This window comes from Mauremys mutica, chromosome 25 (genome assembly GCF_020497125.1).
Source record: "Mauremys mutica isolate MM-2020 ecotype Southern chromosome 25, ASM2049712v1, whole genome shotgun sequence".
NCBI classification, from domain to species: Eukaryota; Metazoa; Chordata; order Testudines; family Geoemydidae; genus Mauremys; species Mauremys mutica.
Window position 1 is genome coordinate 15195753 of NC_059096.1, and position 21973 is coordinate 15217725.

The 21973-nt window shown below is 65.6% G+C and overlaps 1 protein-coding gene across 2 annotated transcripts; it reads right to left on the bottom strand.

Annotated features, from left to right (window-relative positions):
- Nucleotides 1-385: 385 nt before the first annotated feature.
- On the bottom strand, nt 386-16617 carry GRN (granulin precursor). 2 transcript variants are annotated; one of them, XM_044999767.1, is made up of 14 exons: nt 16465-16617; nt 11396-11554; nt 10429-10575; nt 9406-9490; nt 8848-8960; nt 7996-8143; nt 7277-7383; nt 6349-6478; nt 5939-6036; nt 5360-5596; nt 4758-4994; nt 3169-3405; nt 1715-1963; nt 386-1352 (listed from the first exon to the last, which is right to left on the bottom strand). In XM_044999767.1, the coding sequence occupies exons 2-14, from the start codon at nt 11537-11539 to the stop codon at nt 1221-1223; spliced, it is 2064 nt and encodes a 687-aa protein (XP_044855702.1). In that variant the 5' UTR covers nt 11540-11554; nt 16465-16617; the 3' UTR covers nt 386-1220. The 2 variants fall into 2 exon arrangements, with proteins under 2 accessions (XP_044855702.1, XP_044855703.1); XM_044999768.1 differs by lacking the exon at nt 16465-16617 and adding an exon at nt 12034-12154.
- Nucleotides 16618-21973: the final 5356 nt, after the last annotated feature.

Sequence of the window (21973 nt, forward strand, 5' to 3'; positions counted from 1 at the left end):
AGTGCTGCTCTGGAGCTCAGCTGGGTGCTGAGCCTGCCCCACGCTGACCCCATTTACATTATAGCAGAGCTGGCCTCAGAGTAACCCCTGGCAGCTGCCCAGGGGAGGCTGGCAGGTGGGTTTGTGCCAGTCTCCTCAGCCACTTTGCACCCACTCACTGCTCCGGGCAGGCAGGGGGCCCAAGGCCCTGGTGCTCCCCCCTGGGTGGGCTGGGCCTGCCAAGGGCTGCAGGAGGGACAGCACTGGAGGCCCAGCATGTTGCAGGGAAGAGAGGAGAGGGCAAGGCTGGGCCCAGGAGTCCGGGCCGACATGCACGGTGGTGGCCTGGCCCCCTTGGCTGGGGGAAGTTTTGCAGCAGGAAGGAGACAGGATTGACACCAGCACCTTCCTCCACACCCTTTATTGGTTCTCACGCTCTTCCAGCCACTTCAGCCCCCGTGGCCCCACTTCCTGGCACAGGCTCCAGCCCAGGTGGGGCACTGAGGGGAGGTGGTGAGCACAGGGCATGATGCCAGGCCAGCCCGGGGCTCGCAGGGCAGCTGTGAGGGGGGCAGCAGAGACTCCCCTGACCAGGGGGATTAGACTAAGGCAGGAGCTCAGGGCCAGGCACGCTCAGGGAGGGGGGTAGGAGGGCCCTAGGAGCTGGACTCTGCAGTGCCCATGTCCCAGCCCTGCCCCTGCTGCCGGCCCAGGCGCGACTTTCACATCCAGCACAACAGGAGGCTGGGAGGGGCCTGAGTGCCCGGGAGAGGCAGCTGCCCCCGGGGTGCAGAAAGCAAAGCAGCCCAGCGTCCCTGGCTCCCCTGTGGTGGGGGAGCAAGGCCTGGCCCGGCCCTGCTTCAAGGCACCCACAGAAGGAGAAGAGGCTGGGGGGGGGACCCTTACCCTTCAGGCCTCCAGCAGGAAAGGGGCACTCCTGGTGCCTGCGGCGCCTTTGGGGGTGGCAGCAGCACTGGGAGCAGAGGACGAAGCACCCAGCTACGTGCGCCCACACTGCTGCGTCTGGGGTTAAACTCCCACAGCAAGGGGGGGGGGGGGCTTAGAGCCCCGTACTTAGCTCCACGGGGGCTGGGGGGACAGGTCCTGCGGAGAGTAGGGTCTGTGTGCCCTGGGGCAGCCAGAGACAAGGGCCCTGAGGCTGGAAGTGAGAGTGAGGGGCCAGAGCAATCCCCACTCCCCCCTCAGCACTGGGTTGGCCTGGGGGTGCCCCCACAGGCACTTCACAGCAGCCGGTGGGCCTGGGGGGCGCCGGCGTCCCAGCGCAGGAGCCAGCGCCGCCTGCAGTCGAGGCCCGACTTGGAGCAGCGGTAGCCCCAGGGGCAGCAGTGGCGCTTGTCGGAGCAGCAGGAGCCCTGCGGAGAAATGAGAGGCCTGTTACTGTCTGCTGGGGGCAGCCGGGCTGGAGCAGAGGGGTCCCCCGGAGAGGGAGCAGCTGGGGCAGGTCAGAGTCGCCAACCTCCCCCTGGTTCCCCTGCCAGCGGCCCAGCCCCTAGAGTGACCTGCAGCCCTGGGCGCAGCATGGCTGGGGGGCTGAGGCCACAGCAGGCAGCTGGGTGGGGGGCAGCAGCTGGGAGGGACCCACAGTCCAGGGGCTGCAGCAGGCAGCCGGCGGGCGGCGCTGGGCAGATGGCGGCGCCGTGAGCTGCAGGGCTCTGTGCTGCTCCGGGGCAGCCAGCACCTCTCCCCCCGGGGTCCCGCCACGCCCCTCCCTCACCCAGTGGTAGGGGCAGCACGCCCAGGCGCCCATGGCAGCCTTGCAGCAGGTCTGGCGGGCAGGGCAGTAGTGCTGGGCGTCGCAGGTCACGTCGTTGCTGGGCTCCGGGCTGGCGGGCAGCAGGGAGGCGGAGAGGCTCAGGCCCACGGGCAGCACCCGCCCGGCCTGGTGCTTCTCACAGCTCTGTGTGGCCAGGTTGCAGGTGTAGCCCCATGGGCAGCAGTGCTGGTGATCCTCACAGCACACAGCCTGGGGAGAGAGGGGTCAGCCGGCCGCGCGGAGACAGAGCAGCCTGCCACGGCCCTGGCTCCGGAGCCTCCCCCCACATGCCTCCACCCTCCCCCGGCCAGGGAGAGAACCCAGAGCTCCTGAGCCTCCCCCCACATGCCTCCACCCTCCCCCGGCCAGGGAGAGAACCCAGAGCTCCTGGCCCCTCCCCCCACCCTCCCCCGGCCAGGGAGAGAACCCAGAGCTCCTGGCCCCTCCCCCCACCCTCCCCCGGCCAGGGAGAGAACCCAGAGCTCCTGCTGACCCCTCCACCCTCCCCCAGCCAGGGAGAGAACCCAGAGCTCCTGACCCCTCCCCCCACCCTCCCCCCGCCAGGGAGAGAACCCAGAGCTCCTGGCTCCTGCCCCCTCCCCGACTCACTAACCCAGTGGTTTTCAAACTTTTTTTCTGGCAACACAGTTGAAGAAAATTGTTGATGCCGGTGCCCCAAGCGAGCTGGGGATGAGGGGATTGGGAGGGGCTCAGGCAGAGGATTGGGTTGCAGGGGTGAGGGCCTTGGGGTGGGGCTGGGAATGAGGGGTTTGGGGGCAGGAAGGGGCGAGGGGTTTGGGGGGGCAGAGGATTGGGGCAGCAGGGGTGCTAAAGCAGCTTCCTGGCACCGCGGACTGCGCTGCACTCCGGAAGCGGCCAGCAGCAGGCCTGGCTCTTAGGTGGACGCGTGCAAGCAGGTCCACGCAGCCCTCGCTCACAGGCGCCCCCCCAGCTCCCACCACCCCCTAGGAGCCGGAGCTGCTGGTCGGTTCCGGGGCGCAGCGCGGTGTCGGAACGGGTAGGCACTAGCCTGCATGAGCCGGCAGCACCACCAACGGGACTTTTAATGGCCCAGTCGGTGGTGCTGACCAGAGCCGCTGCAACCCCATTCTGGGTCACACCCCCGTTTGAAAGCCACTGCTCTAACCCACCAGAGCCAGAGAGAGAACCCAGGAGCCCTGGCTCCCGCCCCACTAACCACTGGACCCCATTCCCCTCCCGGAGCCAGGAGTCCTGGCTCGCACTTCAAGCCCTAGAGAGATCCTTCTGCAGGCCAAGGAGCGAGGCAGGGCACAAGCATGCCTGTGAGGAGCCAGGGCCTCACCCCGCTCCACCCCCCGCCGGTGCCCCTCGCAGCGGTGGGCAGTGCTCCTGCACAGGCAAGAGATGGGCACAGCCCCCCGCCCCACCCTCACATTTGGCAGATGGCAGCAGGCCCAGGAGCCCGTCCCGCTCTTGCAGCAGGTCTGCCCGTCCTCGCAGCTGACCGTCTGGTTGCACTTCACGCCTCGGCTCTGGGCGGCGCCAATAATGTGAGCTGGAGCCTTGGGTGCCCAGGGCACAGAGAGCAGGGCCTGCTGGCAGCTGCCCCCCGCCGGGTCGCACGTGTAGCCCTTGGGGCAGCAATGGACGTGGTCCTGGCAGCACACGGCCTGGGCGGGGGGAGGAGACTCAGCATGTGTAACGACAACACGCAACCCCCCTTCCAACTCCCCCACTGGGCACCCACCCCTCCCCTCCTCCGCTGGGTGCCCACCCGCCAGCCCCAACCCGCAGCCCCGCCACACCCCTCCTCAGCTGGGCGCCCGCCCCCCAGCCCCGACCCACGGCCCCACCACTCCCCTCCTCAGCTGGGCGCCCGCCCCCCAGCCCCAACCCGCAGCCCCTCCCCTCCCCTCCTCAGCTGGGCGCCCGCCCCCCAGCCCCTGACCTGGAGCCCCGCCACTCCCCTCCTCCGCTGGGCGCTCGCCCCTCAGCCCCGCCCCACAGCCCCTCCCCTCCCCTCCTCAGCTGGGCGCCCGCCCGCAGCCCCGCCCCGCAGCCCCGCCACACCCCTCCTCAGCTGGGCGCCCGCCCCCCAGCCCCGACCCGCAGCCACTCCCCTCCTCAGCTGGGCGCCCGCCCCCCAGCCCCTGACCTGGAGCCCCGCCACTCCCCTCCTCCGCTGGGCGCCCGCCCCCCCAGCCCCGACCCGCAGCCCCGCCACACCCCTCCTCAGCTGGGCGCCCGCCCCCCAGCCCCGACCCACGGCCCCTCCCCTCCCCTCCTCCGCTGGGCGCACGCCCCTCAGCCCCGCCCCACAGCCCCGCCCCTCCCCTCCTCAGCTGGGCACCCGCCCCCCAGCCCCTGACCTGGAGCCCTGCCACTCCCCTCCTCCGCTGGGCGCTCGCCCCTCAGCCCCGCCCCACAGCCCCGCCCCTCCCCTCCTCCGCTGGGCGTTCGCCCCTCAGCCCCGACCGGCAGCCCCGCCACACCCCTCCTCAGCTGGGCGCCCGCCCCCCAGCCCCGACCCGCAGCCCCGCCACACCCCTCCTCAGCTGGGCGCCCGCCCCCCAGCCCCGACCCACGGCCCCGCCACACCCCTCCTCAGCTGGGCGCCCGCCCCCCAGCCCCGACCGGCAGCCCCGCCACACCCCTCCTCAGCTGGGCGCCCGCCCCTGAGCCCCGACCCTCTGCCCCGCCACACCCCCCCTCAGCTGGGCGCCCGCCCCCCCGCCCCCACCCACCGCCCCGCCACACCCCTCCTGAGCTGGTGGCTCACCCCCCCAGCCCCGACCCTCTGCCCCGCCCCTCCCCTCCTCGGCTGGGCGCCCGCCCCCCAGCCCCTGACCTGGAGCCCCGCCACTCCCCTCCTCCGCTGGGCGCCCGCCCCTCAGCCCCGACCCGCGGCCCCGCCCCTCCCCTCCTCCGCTGGGCACCCTCCCGACCCACAGCCCCACCACCACTATCCACGGCTGGGGCCCCTCAGACCTGACTATGTCCTGTAGCCCGTGCTCCTACTCACCTCCACCAGGGGGCAGCAGCCCCAGGCCCCTGTGCTCAGCCTGCAGCAGGTGTTGCCCTCAGGACAGCTGGTCTGCTCATCGCACTGCACGTCTCGGCCCCTAGAGGGCGCTCGCACTCGCGCCGGGGTTTTCTCCAGCCAGGGCACAGAGAGCAGGGCCTGCTGGCAGCTGCCCCCCGCCGGGTCGCACGTGTAGCCCTTGGGGCAGCAATGGACGTGGTCCTGGCAGCACACGGCCTGGGCGGGGGGAGGAGACAACAACATGCATGTATGACATGACCTGCAGCCCCACCTCTCCCCTCGTCCTCTGGTCACCCCTCAGCCACGACCCACAATGCCCTGGCTCAGTCAGAGACCCCAGCGGGTTGGAGCAGGGCCCCCCCCACTACGGGCTGGTAATTACACAGAGGAGTCCCAGCCCTGCTCTGCCTTCCAGGAGGGCCCCTGGGGCAGCAGGACCATGGTGCGGGCAGGGGAGCAAGGGCAGCTCTTACCCAGCTCCCCAAAAACGTGCTCAGTGACTGAGCCCCTCCCTGCACCCACAGCCGACCTCGACAGGAGACACCCCAGAGCCATGTCCTGTAGCCCGTGCTCCTACTCACCTCCACCAGGGGGCAGCAGCCCCAGGCCCCTGTGCTCAGCCTGCAGCAGGTGTTGCCCTCAGGACAGCTGGTCTGCTCGTCGCACTGCACGTCTCGGCCCCTAGAGGGCGCTCGCACTCGCGCCGGGGTTTTCTCCAGCCAGGGGACAGAGACAGCGGGCGGCTGGCAGCTGCCCCCCGCCAGGTCGCACGTGTAGCCCTTGGGGCAGCAATGGACGTGGTCCTGGCAGCACACGGCCTGGGCGGGGGGAGGAGCTTATTAGCATATAGGAGAGTCAGGCTTCAGGGGGGAGGAGGTGGCTGACCAGCACGGGGGGGGGTCTATAGCTAAGAAGGGGCGGCTGGCCAGCACCCAGGGGAGGGGCAGGGCTGCAGGAGGGGGGGGAAGGGCAGTATCTGGGGAGGGGGGCAGGGCTGGGAGCAGTGGGGGGTACGTATGAGCAGGAGGGGTAGCTGGCCAGCACCTGAGGTGGGGCAGCTCCAGGCAGGGTCTGTCCCTCCCCGTGTGGGGCAGCAGGAACCTCCAAGCCCTAGGCTAAGCCCCGCCTTGCCAGGAGATGCCTCCCCCCCCGCCCCGTACCTCCACCAGGGGGCAGCAGGCCCAGGCCCCTGTGCTCCGCCTGCAGCAGGTGCTGCCGTCAGGACAGCTGGTCTGCTCGTCGCAGCGAACCTCTCGAGCTGGGGAACGAGACCCAGTGGTCAGACCCTTCCTCTGGGCTGACAGGATGGGGCCCAGGGGAGCTTGTGGCCCCAGGGCAGCCTCGGAAAGCCCTCACCCCGGGGGAAGGAATCCCTGGAGACATCTGCAGGGCCCGGCTCTGGGGCAGCATCCAGCTCACCCTCCCCACTCCCACTGGGCTGTGCCACTCCAGTGCCCACTGCAGAGGGAAGGGTCCCTGGCCCCCAGGCACTGCTGCCCCAAGGGGATGGCAAAGTCCCAGAACCCGTGGCATTATCAGAGCACCCGCTTCCCCTCCTCCTGCCTCCTACCTCTCTCAGAGGCGTCCAGGAGCCGGGTGAGAGGCTGCATCTGGCCCAGCGCCGAGGCACATTTTGAGTGTTGCAGGTCGCAGGTGGTGCCTTTGGGGCAGCAGTGCAGGTGATCGCTGCAGCACACGGCCTGGAGTGCCAGGGAAGAACCCGGGCCCAGTTAAACCCAAATCCAGCTCTGGGGGGTGGGGGTGTCCCCCAGGGGCTCGGCACCAGGGGCACCGCCAGCCCGTCACCAGGAGCTGGAAGCTTGGCTGGCAGAGCCCGCTAGGCCCTACAGCATCTTCCCTGAGCACACTCAGCGCCCAGCAGTGCTGAAAAGCAGCCACAGCTGGGGACAGAGCCCAACACCTGGAACTTCTGAGAGGGGCCCTCAGGAGCCGTGACATGCCCAGAGCAGCCTGAGGGAACCCGCCTGCCCAGCCTGGCATGAACTTGGCACCCCAGGCTCAGCACAGGGAGGTGACACCTCCTAGTCTGGGGCAGATACCAGGGGAGGCGGCCATGTGGGCAGATCACTGGTGCCAGTCCCGAGGCAGGAGACAAGTGGCAGCGCAGCCTGGCTGGCTGCCCGCTGGGAGACATGGCGCAGAGTGCCAGGTGCCCCGTTATGTGCAGTGAGACACCCACTTCGGGGTGTCCCTGCCCCTGCAGCCCGCTCCCCTCCCCCCGGCCTGGCAGCGCTGTAACGGGGGCTGGGTTTAACCCGCCCAGGGGCGCAGGATGCCAGACCGGGCTCTGCAGCACCTCTGTGCCATGGGGCAGGTGTCAATCCGAAAGGCGCTGGCACAGACATCTCAAGGCTGCCCTAGGACACCAGGAGGGGCAGAGGGAACGGGCAGCTCACAGAATGCCTGGGGGGGTGTGTGGGGGGGAGACGAGACACACACACCTCACGTCCTGCCCTGCCCACCCCATCCTCACTCACGTTCTGCAGTGGGCAGCAGCCGTACTGGCTGGTCGGCAGCTGGCAGCAGGTGGTGCCGTCCTGACACACTGACTTGTGGTCGGGGCAGGTGATCGCGCCGAGCGAGACTGCGGAGGGCAGGGTAAGGGAGGTCAGGGGGCACAGACCAACACCCCCCAGCAGCTGCTCCACCAGGGCCCTGACAGCACCTGCCACCCCACAGGCCTCTGCACCGGCTGCAGGCAGGGCCCCAGGAGCAGCTTGGGGGCACCTCCTACCAGAGAGGTGAGCTCTCAACCCAACTCTGGGGGTAGCCATTGATCTCCGTATCCGACTCCTCTTCACAGAGCAGCTGGGGGGTGTCCGACTGAATGTACCCACCACTGCCATGCGGCCACCTCTGGGGGTGGCATGGCCGCTGTCTAACAGCGCATAGGAAGGGAAGCAGACCTCCCCCCCCCGCCGGATCCCAGGGCCGTCTTGGCTGCCCAAGCAGCCCTGTAACGAGCGTCTTCTATGATGCTGTGGGGCAGGGGGCTGCCCAGGGGTTTAGGCCAGGGCAGTGCCCATAGCACAGCACCCCCTAGACAAGGGGCTGGCTCACTCCTCCAGCCAGGGTGTGGGGCCCAACGCAGAGGACACCACACGGCACGGGGAGCCCAGCCCCTCCAGCCTGCTCCCCGGGACCCCCACACGTGGGGCCGAGCACCCATGGGACCCCACGCCAGCCCACGCCGTACCTGGCACTCCCTGCCACGGCGCTCGCTTCCGCGCTGGCACCTTGCTGCCCAGGGGCTGCTCCCCAGTGGCTGAGAGGCAGCGGGCACGTTCCAGGTCGCAGGTGGTGGCATGGGGGCAGCAGTGCACCTTGTCCGTGCAGCAGGCGGCCTGCCAGAGATATGGGGCATAGCAGAGCAGCTCCCCAGCTCCCTCCCTCGCCAGCCCCCAGGCCAGCTCCGCCTGGCCCCCCACCTCAACCCACAAGGCACCCAGGTCGCCCCCCAGCACACCCTCACACCAGTGCCTCGCCCTGGGCTTGGCACAGCCGCCCCACAACCAACCCTTACCCACGGCCCCCTGTATACGAGTCCTGCCCTCCCGCCAACCCAGGCCCCCTGTATCCCAGCCCCACCCAACCCATGGATCCCCATATCCCAGCCCTGCCCCCTGCCAACCCAGGCCCCCTGTATCCCAGCCCCACCCAACCCATGGATCCCCATATCCCAGCCCTGCCCCCTGCCAACCCAGGCCCCCTGTATCCCAGCCCCACCCCTGCCCCCCAACCAACCCATGGATCCCCATATCCCAGCCCTGCCCCCTGCCAACCCAGGCCCCCTGTATCCCAGCCCCACCCAACCCATGGATCCCCATATCCCAGCCCTGCCCCCTGCCAACCCAGGCCCCCTGTATCCCAGCCCCACCCCTGCCCCCCAACCAACCCATGGATCCCCATATCCCAGCCCTGCCCCCTGCCAACCCAGGCCCCCTGTATCCCAGCCCCACCCCTGCCCCCCAACTGACCCATGGATCCCCATATCCCAGCCCCATCCCAGCCCTTCTCCCCCACAGTCCCCTATAGCCCAGCCCGGTACCTGTGGCATGGGGCAGCACCCCCAGGAGCCAGTGGGCATCATGCAGCAGGTGGACTCATTGGGACACTCTGATTCGCCATCAGGGCACTGGACAGCTCCAGCGGCTGGGAGACCTGCCAAGAGCATGGCCAGCGCCTGGCACTCAGCAGAGAGAAGCCAGGGCAGCTCTGCCCTCAGCCCCTCGCCCCCCGGGCAGCCCCACCAGAAGTGGCAGCTGGAGTCTCTTGCTCCAGAGCCCTCCCTGGGGGAGTCCAAGACCCACTGGGACCTGGGGAGAGGAATCCATCAGCCCCTGCCCCCCAGTACTATGGGAAACCTCCTGCTACAGCCCCTGCCCCCCACAATCCAACGGCTGGAGGACGAGACGCCAAGCCCAGTGCAGCCAGGCATGTGGCGGGGCCGCTAGAGGGGGTCATGAGCTCCCGGCATCGGGCAGCGCCCGGTCGGCACCAGACCCGGGACCAGAGGCAGAGACTGTCAGTGCCAACAGGGTCCCCTTGTGTCGTACGGCATCCATGCTCCGACGCAGGGGCCCAGGATACCCCCCCGACCCCATACCTGGGAGCAGGAAGCAGGATCTGCCGTCGGCACTGCAGTGGGACCCCCGGGGGCAGCAGTGATGCCTGTCGGCGCAGGCGACGGCCTGAGGAGAGACAGAGGAGATGGCTCTGGGCAGCACAGCCAGCATATCCCAGCACCCTGAATCCCGGGACAGGCGACGGGGGCTAGGAGCAGCCACGTGGGCCACGGGAATGCACCCAAGGCAGATGGACACCAGCACCAAGCAGCTCCAACCCCTGGATGCCAACAGTATCCCCCCCACATGGGGAAACTGAGGCACGGTGAGGGGACAGGACTCAGTGGCAGAGGATGGGGAACCCCCAGTTCTAAGCACTGGAGAAGGGCTGCTTCTCCCAGGCCAGGACAAAGGCTGCCCACTCCACTGGAGGAAGGGCACGCAGCCGGGCAGCACCAGGCTGTCCTGGGCTGGCGGAGGGGGCAAAGGAAAACACCCAGCCCTTGGCCAAGCAGGAGATCAGGACCATGGGAGAGCTACAGCCGTGCCCTACAATCCACTCTGCCGCTGGTAACTCCCAGCACTGGACCGCCCCCCCTTGGGCACCACGGGCCAGCCAGCCCCATGTCCTGTCTCCAGCAGGGTCCAGCCCCAGGTGAACCAAGAAGCCCCACGGTAGTAGCTGTGGGATAATCTGGCCCTCCAGGAAGGCCTCATCCTAATCAGAATCGGGCTGAAGCCCCGAAGGAGGAGGTCTGGGCTCCCGTCTGTGCTAGCAGCAACGGTGACAACTTGGGATGTCCCTGGGACCCACAGAAACAGCCAATCCCAGCTTGGTCTCAGTGACAGCCTGCAGCAGGGAGTTCCACAGTGTAACTATGCCCTGGGTGGAAGGGATTTCCACTGACCACCCGGGGAGACCTCTCCCCCACACTGTCTACAGGCAGGGCCTGACCCAGCCTGGCAGCTGGCCAGGAAGCTCTCTGGGGAGAATGGCCCAGCCCGGCAGCCCCCCACATCCCAAGTACACGCTGGAGGCCCCCAGCCCCGGGCCAGGCGCTTACCTCCGACAATGGGCAGCAGCTGAAGGAGCCAGCCGGCGTGCGCAGGCAGCTGTATTCGGCGGGGCACTGGGTACCATCGGGGCACATGGTCCCGGCAGGCTCGGCCACGCTGCTGGCCTGGGTCATAGGCAGGGAGTGCGGGGAGCCCTGGTGGAGGAGACAGAGGGTGAGGGGGATGCAGTGGTCAGAGATGCGCGGCTGAGTCATGGCTTGGACGCAGCCAGACCCTCAAGCCCCCCCAGAGCCCACCCCAGGCTCTCAGTGGGGGAGGTGTACAGCCTGGGCTGGGACACGTCTGCTTTCCACGCTCGGCACCACTGCCACCAGGAGGGGGCTGGCGGGCAGGTCCCCTCCCCTTGGCTGGCCCGGCTGGGAGCCCAGCTCAGCCTGGGGCAGCTGCGATGGGGCGGGAGACCCCTGAGCTTCGGCAGTTTCTACCCATTATTGGCTGGGGGTTTTAGCCCTGGTGTCTAGACCAGGGGCTGCCCCCAGCACGCAGCGCTCAGGGCACTCCCAGACAGTGGGCCCAGGCTGCCCCAGGGGGCACAAAGGGACTGGATTGCACCCCGTGGGGGAAGGGCTCCAGCACGTGGTGCGGGAGGGTTAGCACAGCTTCCCGGCAGGCCGGGCGGGGGAGCGGATGAGGCAAGCAGGGCAGTAAATCACAGGCAGGTTCTGCAACACGGCTTCCGCCGGGGATCTGGGTTATGACAATGCTCCCCCCAACCCGGGCCCTTCCTCCCGTCCCCAGGAGCGACTCCCTCCACCCCCCGCAGCCTCGCTGCCCCCAGCCACCAGAGCAGCTCAGCCCCTGCAGCGTCTCGGGCACTGGCAGAGACCCAGCGAGCTTGCTCTACACAGGCCAGAGTGGCTGGCTCTGCACCGGGGGGGGGACGCCAGGCAGAGCCACCTTCACCGCCCATAGCGACCCCTCCAGCCCTCGCCCGGGACAGACACAGACACTCACCAGAGGTGGGGGGCAGCAGGCGTAGCCGTCCCCTCCGGGATCCCGGCAGCAGACGTCAAGCCCCTGGCACAGCTGCCCATCGGGGCACCGCAGGGAGGCCACCGCTCCGGACAGCACCAGCCACAATGGCACGAGCGACCACATCCTTGGGGTGAGAACCTGCAAGGGACCAGCCAACAGCTGCTCAGCCACCTCACCCCACCACCTCTCCTGGGGCACCTGGCTTCAACCCTGAGCCACCAGCTGGCTGTGGGGCTCGGCAGAACCCCAGACAAAGCTGGAGGGAAGGAAGCAGGACTCCTGGGTTCTGTCCCTGGCTCTGCTCCCGACATGCTGTGCAACCAGGGACAAGCAGAGTCACTCCCCTGCCTCTGTGCCTCAGTTTCCCCATCTGTAAAATGGGGGTAAGTACTTACCTTTGCCCCCACCCCTGAACCAGAAGACCCCACTGCACAAAAGCAGCCACACCACCAGCCCCCCGGGGCCCCCCTCTGAGAGCTGTTCTCCGGCACCAGCCTCCTTCTAGGTGAGGGCCTGGCTGCGCTGAGCGGCTGGTTGGACCAGCGAGTCCCAGCACTGGGGGTGGGGGCTGTGGCTCAGTGCGGTGTCCCTCCCGCTCCCCTCCGGCTGGAACCCACCAGCACTGCAGCTGCCCCTGTTGTGACACTGCCTCGTGCCCAACCGCGCCCGGGGAAAGCCCCTGAGGCTGCCCAGCCGCCTTACGCTGCTGAGAGCTGCTGGCGCGATAAGGGCTCGGCTGGAGAGGGCTCGGCCCTGGCACGCAGCCTCCGCCCCCTCGCTGTTGGGAACCAGCCCTGGGAGGGGATCAGTGACCAAACCAGCCCCACAGCCCAAAGTCCAGGCCGATAAGAGCTCCAGCCTGGCCCCCTCCCCCGGCGCGGCGGCTCCAGTGAGGACCTGGCCGCAGGCCAGCAGAAACACGGATGCAGCAGAGAGGCGGAAACGCAAACCGTGTATCAGGGCACAGCAGCCTGGGAAGCAGCTGGGCCCCTCCTCCCCCCGGCGTCACAGCCCCTTTGAGCTAGAGCAGTGCAGGCCAGTGCTCAGAACCCAGAGCCAGGCCTCCGGAGCCCCCTCCCGCCCTGCTGTGAGCTGACGAGGCCAAGGGGCCTTCTGCCCTGGGACGTTCGTTCGGGCTGGAAGGCGCTAGCCACACGCCCTGCCTGCTGCAGGAGACTCTGGAGTCCCACCTGGGTGAACCGGGCCCACTGCCACTCAGCCACGGGTCCCGCTAGGCTGGGTCCCCCGTGTAACCATGGCACAGACCCACAGGGAAGCGCTCACACCCGCACGCCTGCCAGCAGGGAGGGGTGGCTGCAAGTTGCCCTCATGGGGGGGGCTGGAAATCACCCCCCTCCCGCACTGTGTTCACGGCGCCCCCAACGGCAGGCAGAGCCAAGTGCCCACTGGGTCACGAGAGGAACATCTCCACCTGCCTGAATTCAAGAGACGAGCCCCAAAGAGTGGGGCAGGTGTCGCTCACCCCCCAGAGACAGGCGGTGGGGTGTGGTGTGGGATAGCGCTGAGCAGGCCTGGGCCGGAGCCGCGACTCATCTCCCCGATCTCCCACGCTCCCCAGTGCTCTCGATCCTGGAACCAGAGCCCCAGCATTGGCTGGGCCAGGCCTGACGATCGTCCCATGGCTCCGGCACTGCCCAGAGCAGGCCCCCACCCCCGCAGCCAGGGAATCCTTGTCCCATCCTGCTCCCAGCCGCTCCACCCATCAGCAAAGCACAGGCCCCCCCGGGCTCTCCTCACCCCCCCCCAAAGTCCTGCTGAGACAGAGATCAGGGGTCGCTTGCCTCCAGCGGGGGTGGGGGGGGTGGCGTCTCTCCTGGCCCCTGCCCGTGGGCATGGAGACGTGTGCCTGCCCTCCACCTGGCTCCGGCAGCTGCATGCGCCTCTAGCAGCGTTCGCCTCATGCGCTGTAACCACGAGATGCAATCCTCAGCCGCGGCTCCCCGATAGCATCGCCTGGTGGTGCAGGAGCCCTGCACGCAGCCCTCACCTCATGCCGCAGCCCACGGGGCACGGCGCAGCCCGCTGGGGGCACTACAGCCCCCCAGCAGCTGGGTGGAGCAGAGGCAGTTCTGTCCTGTCCCCTCCCCCCCCCCCACATGGTGCTGCCGCGTAGACAGCTCAGTGTTTGCTCACGGGGCAAATCAGGGCCAGATCCCCACCTCCCCCCAGGAGAGCAACCCCTGGCACTGGGCCTCGCACCCCGCAAGTCCCCCCTGCCCCTGGAACGCCGCACCCTTGGCCCCCAGCACCCAACTCAGCCTAGAGAACCTGGGCAGACCCGCACAAGCGGGGAGGCTCTGCACCAGGTACCAGAGCAGCTGGGAGTCAGACGCCTACCAGCGAGAGCAGGCCCCCCGGCACACGCTCTCGCTTCCCCTCCGCCCACACACTTCCCCATGCCTGCCAGCCAGGCCTGGGAGTCTGGCTCCGGCTCCCCCCGCCTCCAGCCCAGCGCTCTTGTCAGCAGGCAGGAGAGGCAGGTCACAGCCAGACAGGGGCGATAAGCACTTGTGGGAGAGCAGCCACCACGGGGACAGCCTTCTGGCCTGGGTGCGAGGCTCTGGGTGACGGTGTGGTTAACTAACCCCCCCGCCCTGCTCATCACCGATGTTATCACCGAGCCTGAGAGTGCGAGCCCTGGCAGCTCAGCAGCCTTTCACAGCATCTCTCACCCCCCACCCCACCCCGAGACAGGCTGCACTGACAAACTGCAGCACCTAGCCACAGAAAGGGGAGTCCCATTTTACACGTGGGGAAACTGAGGCACAGAGAGGGGTTGCGAGTGGGCTACATTCAGGCAGCCAGTCAGTGGCAGAGCCAGGGACCAAACTGGCTCTCAATCCCTTCTGAGCCCCCTAGACATTGGGGGCTTGGTAAGGGGCAGCAAAGCGGGTCTGGCTCTGGGCAGAATTCATAAGCCCATGGTGGGAACAGGGCATGCGCTGAACCTCAGCTCCTTGCAATCCCTGGGACTGTCCCAGGAGCACAGCTCCCCTGGCTCGAGCAGGAAAGAAGCCTCCCTGCAACGAGCTGGGTGCCAGGATCCATCTGCCATTGCCAGCTCACCACCAACCTGCTGGGTGACCAGGGACAAGTTCCCTCCCCTGGCCTCAGTTTCCCCATCTGCCAGGAGATAATGCCTCCCCAGGGTAGGGGTCAATTCCCACCTGTAGAGGTCTACACGCCTCTCAGCACAAGCACACCCAGAAGTGCCTTCCCGTGAGCACATGACGCACAGACACAAACAAAGGACCTTCCTGTCTCTCCCCCCGCCCCACTGCTGCTTCCCACCCCTAGATACACGTGCATTCTGGACCCGCCACCACGTGCCCTCCTAGATTGTGCAAAGAAGCCTCTGGCGCGTCCCATTGCGCTCCCTAACCCAAGCTGCCCCTTGCCCTCAGAGAGACCTGTAACAGCATTTACAGCGAAAGTAGCACATGGTGTTTACAGCTCATGTACAGCTCTGTCCATGCATGCAATAAAGATCCTAGCGAGTGCACTGGAGCTGGGGGCGGGGGTTGCCTACACCAATTCCTCTTACTTCACTCACATGGCTGAGTTTGCACCCGGTTTCTACCAGCCGTGAAGGAAACGAAACCCCATGACAGATGGGGAAGCAAAACTAGAAAGATGGAAGTCAGAGCCCAGTGCAAACAGCTGAGTCCCTCAACACACCTCACCCTTGCTCCAGAAAATGCTGGTCACACAGCTCGGCCTCACAACAGCCTGCCTGGGCCATTCCAGGTCCAGTCCAAGGCAGCTCATCCACACGCAAGGGGCATGACGGGCCCACTGAGCCAGGGCACAGCCACCAAGCAGGGAAGGGACTTGGGGAGTCTTCACTGCCCAGTGGGTGTAGCAGTACGAGGAGAGAGCTGCCCGCATTAGCCCAAACTCCTGGTGGAGACACGGCTCTGGATTTTACTGGGGCCTAGCGAGGGAAAGCCTGAGTGTGGGAGAAGACAGTGCCGCCCTTCCCTAGCCATGGCACGGTAGAAAGCCCTCGATTCCTAGTGCAATGGCTAATTCGCTTGTTTGCCTGCTGTACATCCAACCTCCTTTAGTCATGGAGACTTGGCTGGGCCATGGGCCCTCGCACAGGAGGCCAGCACCATGTCATCCCACATAGACCATGGTCAAACCCGCCCCAAGATAAGCGAGGTGGAGGGTGCCAGGGAGAGGCAGAACGTGCCCACTAGGGACAGGACAGGAGACACAAAGCAGGTGCTCCGGGATCCGGGCAGCACCGCTGGGCTAGTCACATGAGTCTGTCTCTCTGCTTGCTCGCACATCACACTGGGATATGAATCATGACCTCGGTAGCCACGAGCAGACAGGCCACCAGTAGGACTTGTGCCCATGCAGCACCACCCAGTAAGCCACACAACCTTGGGGAAGGGCAGCACCCAGCACCACTACTGAAGGGGAAACTGAGGCACAGAGTTAGCCTGGCCTGCCAAAGTGACAGGGCAGCTCAGGTCCAGAGCAAGGAACAGAACTCAGGTCCCCTGGTTCAGAATCCTGCGTGTCAGCTGCAGAGTGCTGGCCTAGCTGGGCACCCGGCTCTGGGCACCTCCCTGTCAGTGGGAGGCGATGCCACCACAGGAGCCGTCCACAGCCAGGCTAGTGCACCCGGCAGGTCACGCTCGGCTCTCGTGCGAGCTGCACTGAACACCCCAACTCCAGCACCGGCCTCTGTCTCGCCCCCCAGAGCAGGGGCCATGTGCTGACCTGCCCATGGGCACAAGGCAACCTGGCCAGGCCAGCAGCCCCTGGCCCCCGAGGGGCGGGGGAGGGAACGGGGAGCCCGGCCCGGCCAGCAGCCCCTGGCCCCCGAGGGGCGGGGGAGCCCGGCCCGGCCAGCAGCCCCTGGCCCCCGAGGGGCGGGGAGGGGAAGCCCGGCCCGGGGGGGGAGACACCTGCCAGGCCGCAGCCCCCCCCCCGGCGGTGCCCTGCAGCGCTCCCGCCCCCCCAGCAGCAGCGCAGGCTGCGCCCCGGCCCGGCCCGGCCCGGCCCGGCCCCACCTGAGGCTGCACCGCACGAACCCGGCCCGGCCCCGGCAGCTCCCGAGTGTCTGCAGTGCAAGGGCCGCGCCAGCCTCCCTCCGCCGCCAGCCCCGCCCTCTCCTTCTGATTGGCCAAGGGGCGGGACCGGGCTCGCTCCTATTGGTCGCTGCCTCAAAGGCGGTGGCGCGTGCGGGCGAAAGCGCCCCTCGCCCCGCGGGAATCCCCGGGAGGTCACGTGACGTTCCGGTCACATGACTCGCAGGGGGCCGCCCACGTGTTGTGCCCGAGCCGAGCCCAGGGTCCCGGTCTCTGCCCCCCCCCTCCCGGCGGGGCCCCGCTCGCCCGGCCCTGGCCCGGCTCTGCCGCGCTCCCGCCTGCGCTGGACCAGCCCCGGGGCCCGGGCCGGCGGCGTGACGCGAGCTCGGAGCCCGCCCGCGTTCCAGCCCGAGCGGCCGGCCGCGCCCCTCGCTTGCAGCGGGAAGCAGCCGCCAGGCGGCCGCGGCACGAACCGGCACCGCCGTGTTACGGGTAAACCACGGAAACGGGGAACTTAAAAAAGAAGGTTTGAGCTGGCGAGGAACGTGTCCCTCTGCTTGTGTCATTTCCATGAAGCCGCTTAAAAGCAGCAGTTTCCTTCTGCCCGGGGGAGTCTCGAAGCTGTGATAAGCCGGAGTCCAGCTGCAAACGTTGGAACGAACAAGCAGAGCGTTTTGTGCAGAGTTCGTGAAATTCCCGAGGGGTTCGGCACCTCTGAGGCGCTGCTGTAGCCAGCACTGGGCCGGCTCCCTGGTGTTGCTAACGCTGGAGAATTTATCACAAGGGGTGCAGTGGTCAGAGCGGTCTCCTGTTCTCATGTGACCGGAGGAGAACAGGATGGGAGCGCCCCTCCCCCTCCCTCCGCTGAGCTGGAGCCCTGGAGTCCAGTCACTGCTGTGACAAGTTTCGAGTGTAGCCAAGCCCTAATAGAACTGCTGAGCTGGAGCCCTCGGGATGGGAGGGTGACTGTCAGTCACCTATTTTGCAAACAGCTAAGCTCAGCGCACCCAGCAGGTCACGCTCAGCCCTAGTGCGAGCGGCACTGAGCACCACAGCTCCAGCACTGGGCCTCTGTCTCACCCTCCCCCCCCGAGCAGGGCCCCATGTGCCGACCAGCCCAGGCAGGGCTGGGAAGAGAGCCTAGGTTGCCAAGGCCTTGGCTACACTGGCACTTTACAGCACTGCAACTTTCTCGCTCAGGGGTGTGAAAAAACACCTGCCTGAGCGCAGCAAGTTACAGCACTGCAAAGCGCCAGTGTAACCAGTGCCCCAGCGCTGGGAGCTAATCCCCTCGGGGAGGTGCAGTACCTGCAGCGCTGGGAGAGCTCTCTCCCAGCGCTGGCGCCGCGACCGCACTTCATAGAATCATAGAATCTCAGGGTTGGAAGGGACCTCAGGAGGTATCTAGTCCAACCCCCTGCTCAAAGCAGGACCAAACCCAACTAAATCATCCCAGCCAGGGCTTTGTCAAGCCTGACCTTAAACACCTCTAAGGAAGGAGATTCCACCACCTCCCTAGGTAACCCATTCCAGTTCTTCACCACCCTACTAGTGAAAAAATTTTTCCTAATGTCCAACCTAAACCTCCCCCTCTGCAACTTGAGACCATTGCTCCTTGTTCTGTCATCTTCTACCACTGAGAACAGTCTAGGTCCATCCTCTTTGGAACCCCCTTTCAGGTAGTTGAAAGCAGCTATCAAATCCCCCCTCATTCTTCTCTTCTGCAAACTAAACAATCCCAGTTCCCTCAGCCTCTCCTCATAAGTCATGTGCTCCAGCCCCCTAATCATTTTTGTTGCCCTCCGCTGGACTCTCTCCAATTTGTCCACATCCTTCTTGTAGTGTGGGGCCCAAAACTGGACACAGTACTCCAAATGAGGCCTCACCAGTGCTGAGTAGAGGGGAATGATCACATCCCTCGATCTGCTGGAAATGCCCCTACTTATACAACCCAAAATGCCATTAGCCTTCTTGGCAACAAGGGCACACTGTTGACTCATATTCAGCTTTTCATCCACCGTAACCCCTAGGTCCTTTTCTGCAGAACTGCTGCCCAGCCATTCGGTCCCTAGTCTGTAGCAGTGCATGGGATTCTTCCGTCCTAAGTGCAGGACTCTGCACTTGTCCTTGTTGAACCTCATCATATTTCTTTTGGCCCAATCCTCTAATTTGTCTAGGTCCCTCTGTATCCTGTCCCTACCCTCCAACGTATCAACCACTCCTCCCAGTTTAGTGTCATCTGCAAACTTGCTAAGGGTGCAGTCCACACCATCCTCCAGATCGTTAATGAAGATATTGAATAAAACCGGCCCCAGCACCGACCCTTGGGGCACTCCACTTGATACCGGCTGCCAACTAGACATGGAACCATTGATCACTACCCGTTGAGCCCGACCATCTAGCCAGTTTTCTATCCACCTTACCGTCCATTCATCCAGCCCATACTTGCTGGCAAGAATACTGTGGGAGACCATATCAAAAGCTTTGCTAAAGTCCAGAAATAGCACATCCACTGCTTTCCCCTCATCCACAGAGCCGGTTATCTCATCATAGAAGGCAATTAGGTTAGTCAGGCATGACTTGCCCTTGGTGAATCCATGCTGACTGTTCCTGATCACTTTCCCCTCCTTTAAGTGGTTCAGAATTGATTCCTTGAGGACCTGTTCCATGATTTTTCCAGGGACTGAGGTGAGGCTGACTGGCCTGTAGTTCCCTGGATCTTCCTTCTTCCCTTTTTTAAAGATGGGCACTACATTAGCCTTTTTCCAGTCATCCGGGACCTCCCCCGATCGCCATGATTTTTCAAAGATAATGGCCAATGGCTCTGCAATCTCATCGGCCAACTCCTTTAGCCCCCTTGGACTTCAAAGCGCTGCCGCGGGCAGGGCTGGTGCTTCCATCAGGCGACCCTAGGTGGTGGCCTAGGGCGCCAGGATTCGGGGGGCAGCATTTTGTGCACTCCGCACTGGGCGCACGGGAGCTTCCGGTTCCGCTCCCGTCGCGCCGCCGAAGAAGAACCTTCTGCTGACGTGCCGTGGAAAACAGCGGCAGGCAATTGAGCAGCTCAATGACTGCCACTGTTGCCTGCGGCATTTCGGCGGAGGTTCCTTCTTCGACGGCACGACGGGAGCGGAACCGGAAGCTCCCGCGCACCCCGTGGGGAGCGCACAAAATACCGCCCCCTGAATTCTGCCTAGGGTGTCAGAAACTCTGGTGCCGCTCCTGGCCGCGGGAGCGCTCCCGTGGCAGCGCTTTGGAGTTTCGAGTGTAGCCAAGCCCTAATGTAACACAGCCCAGCCAAACAGAGCAGGCGCGGTGCCCCCATAACCCGCCAGGGCTGGCGTGGTGCCCCCATAACCCACCAGGGCTGGCGCGGTGCCCCCATAACCTCCCATGTGCTCCCCACCCTGTCAGTTGCCTGATTTTAATGGGCTTTTTTCCAAAGAGCTGATCATGTTGGGTGCTGAACCTTTAGAGATCTGGCCTGCGGATGGCTCCTCCCGCCCCCCCCCCCCCCCGGGTCTTGGCATTTTCACCTCAGCTTTCTTCTACATGCACTTGAACTGAAAGAATGTTCCACTTCCAGCTCCCCCAGCCCCCCTGCTGCAGAAAGCTGTGGGCGCTGAATCTCTGTGCGAAAGCAGAAGTGTGGGCGGCCGCAGGAGTGGCTGGGCTGGGGATCTCACAGCCTCCTGGCTGCTGGGGGACAAACTGAGAGGGCAGGGAGACTCAGAGCTCCCCAGAGCCCTGCTCTGCAAACCTTCCTGCAGAGTGGTCCTGGGTGGGGCTGGTGTGAAGTGGGAGAGGGGCTGGCGTTCCCCTCTGGCAGGGGGTGGAAGAGGGCACCCCCCACCTAGAGGGACTTCTGAGGGGAGAATTTTTGTTCCCTGTCCTGATTTTCCAGCGAGGGTTCTTTGTGATAGGGGACGGGATCACATGTAACTAGCATGATGTGGGAGAGTGGGGTGACGTGTCATGCTGTCCGGAGTGGCCCACGCCCGTGAGTGCCTTCCTCAGGGCAGACTGTCAGAAAACCAAGCAGACACCCACAGCTGCTGGGGTGGTCTCTAATTTGATTTTACCAAACCAATAACCAGTGTGAACTTGTTGCCGGCCTGTTAGGTTAATTAAAGTTTAAACATAAACATGGAAGCGCTTTGGTTAGACATGGAGTGACTTTAGTTTATTTAGGCCTAATACAGATGCCTGATGACACCAACAAACTCCTGGATCACTCTCCCAGTCTGAACATGGAGTCACAGACAGTCCCCTTGGACTCTCCAGTCTATCTTGCCACCTCGACAAACTGAACTTCGGGTTAAAAGGTCACACCAGAAATCACACCAGTCCCGAGAGCCCAGTCACTTACCCCTAGATCTTACGCCAAAGACAAGCCCTGTAGCCAATCCTGTAATAAACTCTGGCTGTATCTATACTAGAGACCTGCACCAATGCTGTGCTGCTGTGAGATCACTCGTGCGCGCTCCCGGCAACTTAATTAAACCACCTCCAACAAGTTGCGGTAGCTGTGTGCGGGAGAAGCTCTCCTGCTGCCATAGCGCTGTGCACACTACCACAGATATCGTTCGGGGGGGGGTCACAGTTCTGTCCATGGGCGGCAAGTGTAATAGGCTGCCCCCAAGGGACACCTGGGTAGCAGTGGCCCCGCCCCTTCTCTGAGGCCCCCCCACCCACTGCCTGCTGCTGCTGCCACCTGCCTACCTTCACCTCCCCCCCCCCCGTCCCTGCTGCTCGCCACGTCACTTCTCCTCAGGGGCGGGGCTCTGGCGGGGAGTGAGACGGCTCGGACGGGCACTGGGGCTGCTGACTCGGGGGTGGGGGGGTCCAGCTCGCTCAGGTGAGGGGCAGGGCACAGAGGCTCGGCGCTCCGGGGTGGTCGGCTCGACTTGGCGGCGCTGGCCCAGTGCTGGGGCTGGGGGGGACTGGCCCAGGGTGGCTGGGGTAGGTGAGCCAGGGCTCCTCTGGTCATCGGAGGGAGGGCTCAAGACTCCTCCTGTGATGGGGGGGAGTTTCGGGGCTCCAGCATGCGGGGGGCAGGGCCTTGAGCGGAATGGGTGGGGCCGGCAGGCTAGCCTCCCCAAAGTGGGGGGGTCACTTGCTGCCCATGGTTTTGCCAATATACGTGGTAGTGCAGACATGGCCTAGCTAAATGTTTGTTAACTAGGAGAAAGAAATAGGAGAGTTATCGACAGGTTAAAACTAGCCAACATAGACACGCCGATGCATCCCAGAATGCCAGAGTTGTAGTGATCTGTCAATTCAAAGTGTGTTTCAGGGCACCCCCAGGAGCTTACCCCTGGGGATCTCTGGCTTCAGTCTGAGGTCTCTAGCCAGGGCCGGCTCCAGGCCCCAGCACGCCAAGCGCGCGCCTGGGGCGGCATGCCGTGGGGGATGCTCCGCCGGTCGCCGGGAGATGCTCCGCAGGCACGTCTGCAGGAGGTCCGCCGGAGCCACGGGACCGGCAACCGCC